At 44.0% G+C, this 11,606-nt stretch overlaps 1 protein-coding gene across 1 annotated transcript; it reads left to right on the top strand.

Annotated features, from left to right (window-relative positions):
• The first annotated feature begins 2,515 nt into the window (after positions 1-2,515).
• LOC147119837 (putative G protein-coupled receptor 139) lies at positions 2,516-7,228 on the top strand. Its single transcript, XM_085984157.1, has 2 exons — positions 2,516-2,585; positions 6,327-7,228. The coding sequence occupies exons 1-2, from the start codon at positions 2,516-2,518 to the stop codon at positions 7,226-7,228; spliced, it is 972 nt and encodes a 323-aa protein (XP_085840283.1).
• The last annotated feature ends 4,378 nt before the right edge of the window (positions 7,229-11,606 follow it).

The raw sequence follows: 11,606 nt of genomic DNA, 5'->3' as shown, positions 1-11,606 counted from the left end.
TCAAAAAGCTCTCCTGGATGCACTTTAAGAATTCTGCACCCTCTAAGCCTTTCACACTCTGGCTTCATTAGAGGAACCTCTTAATATATCATCCCTCCTCACAGCAGTAATTGACTCCTTAATTAATATTGCGACACCCCCTCCTCTTTTACACCCCCCTCTGTCTCGCCTGAAGATTCTATACCCCGGAATATTGAGCTGCCAGTCTTGCCCCTCCCTCAACCATGTCTCCGTGATAGCAACAATCTCATACTCCCATGTGTTCATCAACAACTTCAGTTCATCCACCTTATTCGTAAGACTCCTTGCATTAAAATAAATGCCATTCAGCCTTGCCCTACTCCCTTGTGCCGTTACATATTTGCTCTGCCTTCCAGTGACTTGTTTTATCCTCTATATTTGGCTGTACATCACCCCCTATTATAGCTCCACTCTGTATCCCATCCCCCTGCCAAGTTAGTTTAAAACCCTCCAAACAGTGCTAGCAAACCTCCCCGCCAGGATATTTGTCCCGTTCTGGTTCAGGTGCAACCCGTCCGACTTGTACAAGTCCCACCTTCCCCAGAAGCAGGCCCAGTGAGCCAGGAAACTAAAGCCCTCCCTCCTGCACCAACGCGTTAGCCACGCATTCATCTGCTCTATCCTCCTATTCCTATACTCACTGGCGCGTGGCACCGGGAGTAATCCAGATATTACAAACTTTGAGGTCCTGCTCTTTAAACTGCTGCCTAGCTCCCTAAATTATTGCTGCAGGACCTCATCCCTCTTCCTACCCATGTCATTGGTCCCAATGTGAACCACGACCTCTGACTGTTCACACTCCCGCTTCAGAATGCCCTGCAGCCGTTCAGTGACATCCTTGACAGTGGCACCAGGGAGACAACAAACCATCCTGGAGTCACATCTACGGCCACAGAAACGCCTATCTGTTCCCCTTATGATAGAATCCCCTACCACTATTGCTCTCCCACTCTTTTTCCTCAGTGTGATGACGGGATTTGGTCTCCACAAGGAATATGCGGTGTTCACTTCTAGCAATGCTGCCATGGATAGATGTAAACGTGACAGGTAGATTGGGGACGACGAGGTTAAGTATGTTTTTCCCTTGTGTTGGTTCTCTCACCACCGGGTGCAAGCCCCGTCTGATAGTTATGTCCTTCAGTACTCGGCCAGCTTGTTCAGGGGTGGTTCTAACGAGCCACACTTGTAGATGGACATTGGAATCCCCCACCTATTTTATATTCTGTGCCTTTGCTATCCTCAGTGCTTCTTCCAGTGGTGTTCAACATGGAGCAGTATTGATTCATCAGCTGAGAGTGGGCAGTAGGTGGTAATCAGCAGGAGGTTTCCTGGATCATATTTGAGCTGAAACCATGAGCTTCCATGGGGTAGAACGTCAAGGTGAGGACTCTCAGGGCCACACCCCCTTACTGTATACCACTGTACCTCCATCTCTGGTGGGTCTGTCCTACTCGTAGGACAGGACATACCCAAGGATGGTGATGGAGGAATTTGGGACCTTAGCTGATGGGTATGATTTTGGGAATATGACTATCAAGCTGTTGATGACCTAGTCTATGAGGCAGTTCCCTGAACTTTTGTCACCTGTCCCCAGATGTTAGTGAGGAGGAATTTGCATGGTGGGCCGGGCTGGGTGTGCCTTTGTTGTATCCGAATTCTATGCCTAGATAACAGCCCAAAGGTCCACCCAGTGTTATTCTTTTGTTCCTTTCTAGCTGTTTGATTCAACTGCCTGGGTTGCTCGACCCCTTGAGCGGACAGTTATGAGTCAACCACATTGCTGTGGGATTGGAGTCACATTTAAGCCAGACCAGGTAAGAACAATAGGTTTCCTTTCCTAAAGGACATAGCGCATCCCTTTAACACCATGTAACCTCCATTTTATCTATTCTATCGCATTAAAAATAAAGGTAAACTTGACACATTACTTGTTTATTCAGTGATTGTAAGTAACATTAAGCTGAAGTACCTAATGTAAATAGTAATGCCACCTAACTTGTTTGTTCAATGACTGTAACTAACATTAATGTTGATGTTGTAGGAACGGAAGTTCCTATCCGAATAATGAAGTTCGACACAGTGAAACAAAATAACCAAGTTTAATAAACGAACAACTTAACTGGTAAAACTACAGGAGCAGATGTAAACAGGTCTGTACAGCCTCACAGCCTCTCTAAGACTGCTACTAAATACTGGAAGCTGACGTCAGACGTCATCACGCTATCCGCGCCAACTGGGTGTCACGTGATCGACGCCATGACGTCATCACGCGAACATGCAAGAAACTACCTACAGTTTAAAGGTGCAGTCCACATTTGCACTACATGGTAGTTAAAGGAATCATTACTGATTGCCCAGTGTCTCTTGGCGGCTCCGCCACAATGTTATCTAATTGTGTCTCAGGGGTTTGACAACAGGTATAATGAAGGATCCTTTGAATGTCGAACAGAGCGTGTGTGGAATCCAGAACAGACGTCGCTGATTCTCACAGAAAATGCACTCCCCACCCAGAGGCCTACTGTATGCCTTTTACTACACTGCCCTTGCAGCTATCGCTGTTCCAGGTAAAGTGTTGCAGTAAGTTATTCATTATCTAATTAAATGTTAGCCTTTATCTCAAGGGGGCTGGAATACTAAAGCTCTGCTTAGACCACATCTGAAGAACTGCGGTCAGTTCTGGGCACCGCACCTCAGGAAGGATTTATTGGCCTTGGAGGGGGTGCAGCCCAGATTCACCAGAATGATACTGGGCTGAGAGGGTTAACTTATGAGAACAGGTTGCATAAACGTGGTTTGTATTCCGGTGTATAAAAATGTATTGGGTGTTTAAGACGATAAAATGGTTTGTTAGGGTAGAAACAGATAATTTTTCCCTCTGGTGCAGACGTCCAGCAGAAGGGGGTATAATCTTAAAATTAAAGCAAGGCCGTTCAGGGTTGATGTCAGGAAGCACTTCACACAAAGAGTCGTGGAAATCTGGAACTGGCACTCCCAAAAACCTTTTCAGGCTAGGTCAATTGAAAATGTCAAAACTCAGATTGATAGATTTTAGTTAGGGACAGAATTTTAAGGTTATCACTGTTCCAATGAAGCTTAACTTAAGCTCGAGGAACAGAATCACAGAATCACAGAAACCCCACAGTGCAGATAGAGGCCATTTCGGCCCATCGAGCCTGCACCGACACATATCCCACCCTATCCCCATAACCCCACGTATTTAATCCCCCGAACACTAAGGGTCAATTTATCATAGCCAATCATCCTAACCCGCACATCTTTGGACTGTGGGAGGAACCGGAGCACCCGGAGGAAACCCACGCAAACACGGGGAGAATGTGCAAACTCCACACAGACAGTCACCCGAGGCTGGATTCGAACCTGGGTCCCTGGCGTTGTGAGGCAACAGTGCTAACCACTATGCCACAGAACAGCAGCTCATCTTTCGATTCGGCACTTTACAGCCTTCCAGGCTCAGCACTGAGTTCAGTAATTTCAGATCATAACCTTTGGCCCAATTTATCGGACAGCAGGTGCTGATTCTGGCACACCCCTTAACTCCTCCTCTAGACCCATCTTTTGTTCCTTTATTTGTTCCATTGCCAACGTCTTTTGCATTGCACAATAATCCCTTTTGTCATGAGATCTCACCAGCCTTCCACCCTATCATTGACCTTCCCTTTTGTTCTTCCCTCCTATCCCCACTTTCCCTGCCTCGGTACTTGCTTAAAACCTGTCACATCTGTAACATTTTCCAGTTCTGATGAAAGGTCATCGACCTAAAATTTGAACTCTATTTCTCTCTCGGCAGATGCTGCCTGACCGGCTGACTATTTCCAGCATTTTATGTTTCATTTCAGATTTCCAGCATCTGCAGTATTTTGCTTTGGTGAGGTTATTAAGGGATTTGGTGCCAAGGCGGTAAATGGAGTTAAGTTACACAACAGCCGTGATCTCATTGGATGGTGGAACAGGCTGACAGGGCTGACTGGCCTCCTCCTGTAGCTATGTTCCTCATCTGTTCATCGGCTGTGAAACAAGCAGTGAACGCCAACAGGTGTAACAATCTGTAGAATGCAGAAATCCCGCACATCTGTTCTAAGACAAACCCACCAATGAACTGAAGAGCCCCTGGATAATGTGAGTGGAAGATGGGGATGGTGAACGTGGTCCTCTGACCGTCTCAGAATTGAACACACGATGAAAACACAAAGGGATATCAATTAATAGACATGGCTGCAGTTCTTACAGGGAATTTCTTTTTTTTTCCATTCATTAACATTTTTAATAACGGATTTAATAATGAATTCAATGAGTTACTTGGATTCCAGAATGATGTCGCTCCTGGCTGAATGTCTCAAAAGTTTTAGTCACTAAATTACAACTGCTGATCTAATGCAATAAATAATGAAATTGTGATTTGGTTTTAAGGAGTGAACTGACTGAAGGTAAGTTGTAGATCTGCGTGTCAATGATAATTCAGAACAATGAAGTAAGTGACAGGATTCATTAATAATCCAATCCCCAGGAACATGCATCCTGGGCTCCTGCTCCCATCCGTTCGGTTTCTCTCTCCCTGCTCTCCCCATCCGTTCGATGTATCTTTCACTGCGCTCCCCATCTGTTAGATTTATCACTCCTTGCTCTCCCTATCCATTCGGTTTATCTCTCCCTGCTCTCTCCATCCATTCGATTTCTCTCTCCCTGCTCTCCCCATCCGTCCGGTTTATCACTCCCTGCTCTCCCCATCCGTTCGATTTATCACTCCCTGCTCTCCCTATCCGTTCAGTTTCTCTCTCCCTGCTCCCTATCCGATGGGTTTATCATTCCATGCTCTTCCTATCCATTTGGTTTATCTCTCCCTGCTCTCCCCATCCGTTCGGTTTATCTCTCCCTGCTCTCCCCATCCATTCGGTTTCTCTCTCCCTGCTCTCCCCATCCATTCGGTTTATCTCTCCCTGCTCTCCCCATCCGCTCGGTTTATCTCTCCCTGCTCTCCCCATCCGCTCGGTTTATCTCTCCCTGCTCTCCCCATCCATTCGGTTTATCTCTCCCTGCTCTCCCCATCCGCTCGGTTTATCTCTCATTGCTCCCGTCCATTCAGTTGATGTCACTTCTCTCCCAAACCAGCTGCTCCGAGTTCCTCTGCTGCAAACTCCACGCCCTCCGAATGCTCTTTCTAACTCTTTCCTCCAACCCAGTGCGCATGCTCAAACCTTAGGTCTGGCCCTTGGATTCCTCTGTTAGATTGGAAACCCATTCCTGTCCACCAGATACCCGGCTCACTTTTACTTCTTCGTCCATTTGGAAATCCGGATGTAATCCGAACGTTTCCCTGCCCCAGTTTCACTATCGTTCCATTTGCCACCTCCCACTAACCCTGGATGTTCTTTGATGCGCCCTTCCATTGAAATCGTGTATTTATTTCCAGGTGATTGTTCATAGTTCAGTTAGTACAACTCTGGCCTCTCAGTCCGAGAGTTATCAGTTTAACGTCCCACTCCAGGCCCTCAGCCTATAGTTCAGGTTGAAAGTAGGGAGTATTGAGGGAGCGCTGCATTGCGGGACCAATGGTTCTCCCGTGAGACATTAAACCAATATCCCAGTCAGATGGTTGGGATGTAAGTTCCGATTGTATTGGAATATTGAAGAAGGACCGGCAGATCTCCTGCTGATCTGGACAATAGTATTTTTCAAACAATGCCCTAATTCCCAGACTAACAGGTCATCGTCTTCCCGTTATTTATGGGGGCTGGCTCATACAGACTGGCTTTGTGAATATGAAGCGGCTCAAATATATTGAGACCTCTCAATGGGTCACATTAATACAAAGCTCTACAATCACTGTTTCATTGGTGCAATATTCATTTCAAATTTGTTTTGATATTTTTTCTATTTGTTACTATGCTTGTGTGGTTTTCAATTCATTATCTTAAATCTATCTGTATTACTTTATCGTTCATTTTATTTATCATTACACAATCGAACCATTTAACTTATTTGAATTACCATTTATTTTAATGGCTTTTGTTTCCCTATCAGATAAAATATTCTTCTTCATTGACTGGAGGTCTCTAGTCTGTCTCAGCGCCAATTTGGATATCTATATCAGTTCCAATCGCTATAATAATCAAAGCTGGGACATAGGATACTAGGAGCAGGAGGTAGCCATGAAACCCCTCGAGCCTGTTCCGCAATTCAGTGAGATCATGTCTGATCTGTAGACACTTTATAGAGTTTCGGTCAATATATTACTTCTACTGAAGTCTATTATGTAACTTTTCGTCTCCCTCTGTCTCTCTTTACAGTTAATTTAGTGGCGATTGTGATCCTGTCCCGAGGAAGGTGCGGTCTCTCCAGATGTATCACTCGGTACCTGGTGTCCATGGCAGTGACGGATCTCTTGGTCATTATCACCGCAGTGATATTAAACCGGATTCCTAGCATTTATTTTCCAGGTAGCTTCCTGTCCATTACGCCCATATGTAGTCTCAGCATTACGTTAATTTATGCAGCCAGAGACAGTTCTGTCTGGTTAACGGTCGCTTTCACCTTCGATCGATTTGTGGCCATTTGTTGCCAGAAGCTGAAAACAAAATATTGCACTGAGGAAACCGCAGCTGTTGTTATCGGAACGGTTTGTGCACTGGCATGTTCTAAAAGCATTCCCTGGTATTTTATGCACGAGCCCATCTACATAATTAACAATGTCCCGTGGTATTGCAGGCAGAAGGATATCCGTTATACATCAATTGCATGGACAGCATTTGACTGGTCTGATCGTCATTTAACCCCTTGTCTCCCATTCCTCCTGATCTTCCTGCTTAATGCTCTGACCATCAGATACATTCTCACGGCCAGTAGAGCCCGCAGGAGACTCCGGGCCCACAGCAATGGAGAGAATCAGAGTGACCCAGAGATGGAGAGCCGGAGAAAGTCTATCGTCTTACTCTTCACCATCTCGGGCACTTTCATCCTGTTGTGGATGACGTATGTTGTAGATTTCTTTTATCAGCGTTTTACAATTGATTATAAAGTCAAAGGCTTCAGTGACCCTAAGTTTATTCTACAAGAAAGTGGAAATATGCTTCAGCTGTTGAGTTCTTGCACCAACACCTTTATTTATGCAGTGACTCAGAGTAAATTCAGATTGGAGTTAAAGCACGCGGTCATATATCCACTGAATGTACTCGGTGAATTAATAAAATAATGAAAGTATAAACCCCAGGATTAAATCTGCCTTTTGAGAATTGTCCATGGACTGCTTTAGAGTTTGTGAAACAATGCTATTGATATAAGTTGAATTCAATAAATCTGTTCATTTGTGTGTTGGCACCTGATCAAATAGACATGAAATCTGCTGGATTGCTGTATTGTGAAACAGTAACGGGAACCTCCCACCCCTACCTTGTCTGGCCTACATGTTCTCCAGTCCCACACTAAACAAACGACTCTTCGTACCGGCATGACAAATTATTCACACTAATTATTCATGATAATTTTTCACAATTTATGTTCATGATTTAGACTTTGGAATCAAAAACACAATTTCTAAATTTGCAGGTGACACCACATTGGTGGGATATTCAATACTGAGGAGGACTGCAACATATTACAGGAATACATTAACAAACTTGAAGAATGGGCATGTAGTTGGCAAATGCATTTCAAAACAGCTAAATGTGAGGTATTACATTTTGGTAGGAAGAATAGGGAGGTCCCTTATCACTTGGAGGGTGCAACTCTGGGTGGGGTAGAGGAGCAACTTGATCCCGGAGTGCAAATACATAAATCACTAAAAGTAGCAAACAAGGCCATATAAAAAAGCAAACAAATCACTAGGGTTAATTTCTAGAGGGATATAATTGCAAAGTAGTGATGTTATGCTCAACTTGTATCAAACATTGGTCAGATCACACTTGGATTTTGGTCAGTTCCGGTCGCCATATTACAAAAATGATTAGAGGCACTGGAGAGGGTGATAGAAACCTATCTATGTTTAAGAATTGATAGCTGGATTTCTAGGCACAAAGGCATCAAGGGGTATGGGGAGAGAGCGTGAATATGGTATTGTGATATAGGACCAGCCATGATCATATTGAATGGCGGAGCAGGCTCCCAGGGCAGAATGGCCTACCCTTGCAACTATTTTTCTATATTTCTAAAGTAGTGAAGTTATGCTCGGCTTGACTCGAACCTTGGTCAGATCACACTTGGATTCTGGTCAATTCTGGTCGCCATATTACAAAAATGATATAGCGGCACTGGAGAGGGTGCAAAGAAGATTTACATGGTGATAGCATAAATGCGAGTGTATACCAGGGAAGGAGGAACAGGCTGGGTCACTTTTCTCCTGAAAAAAGGCGGCTCACTGGTGACCTAGTAGAGGTCTTTAAAATGATGAAAGGTTTTGAATGAATAGGTACAGAGAAAGTTTTCCAATTTGTGAGTAAGAACACCAGCAGAGGGCATCAATATAAGAAAGTAAGCAAGAAATGAAATAGGGAATTCAGAAGAAACTTCGAACCCAGAGAGTGGTCGAATGTGGAAATCCCTACCACAGGGAGTGGTTCAAGTGAATAGTTTAGATGCATTTAAGGAGAGGCGAGATAAGCACATCAGGGAGAAGGGAATAGAGGGTTATGCTGAGAGTTAGATAAGGAAAGATGGGAGGAGGCTCGAGGGGAGCATTAATGCTGGCATGGGAAGGTTGAGTGGAAAGGCCCATTTTTTGTGCTGTATATCAGATGTAATCCAACGTAATATAGCGATTAGCAGTAATTGCTGCTTTGGCAGTGTTCCCCATATCCCAAGATCATGTATATCTAAACCTTATACCTATCAAATATTCACCATCAATAATTTAGTATAAAGATGAGACTCAAAAGCTGATAGAGGTGTAATCATGGGGAACAAAGACAACGATGAACGGGACTGGCAACCTGAACGTAATAGAGAAACAAACTATCCCAATTTACTGACAGGTGACCTTCCTGTACCAGAGACACAGACATCCCAATTAACAGGCAGGTGACATTCCTCATCCTAAAACACAACTATCCCAATTTACTGACAGGTGACCTTCCTGTACCAGACACACAGACATCTAAATTTATTGAGAGGTGAACTTCCTGTACCAGAGACAAAAACATCTCAATTTATTGATAGGTGACCTTCCCGTACCCGAGGCACAAACGATCCAATTTACTGACAGGTGATCTTCCTGTACCAGAGATTCATACATTCTAATTTACGGACAGGTGAACTTCCTGTGCCAGAGACACAAACATCCCAATTTACTGACATGTGACCTTACTCTACCAGAGTCAGGAACACCACAATTTACTGACAGGTGACCTTCCTTTACCAGTGACACAAAACACCCCAAATTACTGACAGGTGACGTTCCTGTACAAGAGACACAAACATCCCAATTTACTGACAGGTGACATTCAAGTACCAAAGGCAAAAACATCCCAAATTCCTGACAGGTGACCTCCCTGTACCAGGGAGAACAACATCCTATATACTGACAGGTCACCTTACTGTACCAGAGATATAAACATTCCAATTTACTGACAGGTCACCTTCCTGTAACAGAGTCACAAACTGCCCAATTTACTGACATGTTACCTTCATGTACCAGAGACATTAACATCCCAGTTACTGACAGGTGACCTTCGTGTACCAGAGACACAACGATCCGAATTAGTAGATAGTCCATCTTCCTATACCAGAGACACAAACATTGCAATTTACTGAAAGGTGACCTTCCTGTACCAGAGACACAAACATCCCAATTTACTGAGAGGTGACCTTCCTGTACCAAAGCGACAAACATCCCAATTTACTGAGAGGTGACATTCCTGTACCAGGGACACAAACATCCCAATTTACTGAGAGGTGACCTTCCTGTACCAGAGTTACCATCAACCCAATTTACTGACAGTTGACCTTCCTGTAACAGAGACACAAACATCCTAATTTACTGATTGGTGAACTTCCTGTACTAGACACAATAATCCCAATTTACTGACAGGTGACATTCCTGTACCAGAGACATTATCATGCCAATTTACTGAAAGGTGACCTACCTGTACCAGAGACACAAACTACCCAATTTACTGTCAAGAGATCTTCCTGTACCAGAGACAGAAACATCCCAATTTATTGACAGGTGATCCTCCTGTACCAGAGACACAATCATCCCAATTTACTGGCAGGTGTCCTTTTCTTGGAACAGCGAAACAAACATCCCAATCATTGACTGGTCACCTTCCATTACCAGTGACATAAACATCCCAATTTACTGCGAGGTGACCTTCCTGTACCACAATCATCCCAATTTACGACAGGTGATATTCCTGTAACAGAGAAACAAACATCCCAATTTTCTGACTGGTGATCTTCCTGTACCAGAGACACAAATATCCCAATTTACTGACAGGTGACCTTCCCGTACCCGAGGCACAAATGATCCAATTTACTGACAGGTGATCTTCCTGTACCAGAGATTCATACATTCTAATTTACGGACAGGTGAACTTCCTGTGCCAGAGACCCAAACATCCCAATTTACTGACAGGTGGGCTTCCTGTACCAGAGACACAAACATTCCAAGGTACTGACAGGTGACCTTGCTGTACCAGAGACACAAACATCCCAATTTACTGAGAGGTGACCTTCCTGTACCAAAGCGACAAACATCCCAATTTACTGAGAGGTGACGTTCCTGTTCCAGGGACACAAACATCCCAATTTTCTGACAGGTGACTTTCCTGTACCAGAGACATGATCATGCCAATTTACTGAAAAGGTGACCTTCCTGTACTAGAGGCACATACTACACAATTTACTGAAATGAGATCTTCCTGTACCAGAGACACAAACATTCCAATTTATTGACAGGTGATCCTCCTGTACCAGAGACACAATCATCCCAAATTACTGGCAGGTGTCCTTCTTGGAACAGCGAAACAAACATCCCAATTATTGACTGGTAACCTTCCTGTACCAGAGACATAAACATCAGTATTTACTGCGAGGTGACCTTCCTGTACCAGAGTCACAATCATTCCAATTTATGACAGGTGATATTCCTATAACAGAGAAACAAACATCCCAATTTACTGACAGGTGATCATCCTGTACCAGAATCACAAGCATCCGAATTTACTGACAGTTGACCTTCCAGTAACAGAGACACAAATATCCCAAATTATTGACAGGTGACCTTCCTGTACGAGTGACACAAATATCCCAATTTACTGAGAGGTGACCTTCCTGTAACAGAGACACAAACATCCAATTTACTGCCAGGTCACCTTCCTGTAACATGGACAAAAACATCCAATTTACTGACAGTTGACATTCCCGTACCCAAGGCACAAACGATCCAATTTTCTGACTGGTGATCTTCCTGTACCAGAGACACAAACATCCCAATTTACTGACAGGTGACCTTCCTGTACCAGACACAATAACATCCCAATTTACAGACAGTTGACCAATCTGTACCAGGGAATCAAACATCCCAATTTACTGACAGGTAACGTTCCTGTACCAGAGACACAAATATCCCAATTTTC

Source organism: Somniosus microcephalus, chromosome 4 (genome assembly GCF_052327205.1).
Source record: "Somniosus microcephalus isolate GS21.2 chromosome 4, FLI_Smic_1.0, whole genome shotgun sequence".
In the NCBI taxonomy this organism is placed as follows: Eukaryota; Metazoa; Chordata; class Chondrichthyes; order Squaliformes; family Somniosidae; genus Somniosus; species Somniosus microcephalus.
The sequence above is the reverse complement of the archived record's forward strand: the minus strand, read 5'-3'. Positions and strand labels throughout refer to the sequence as shown.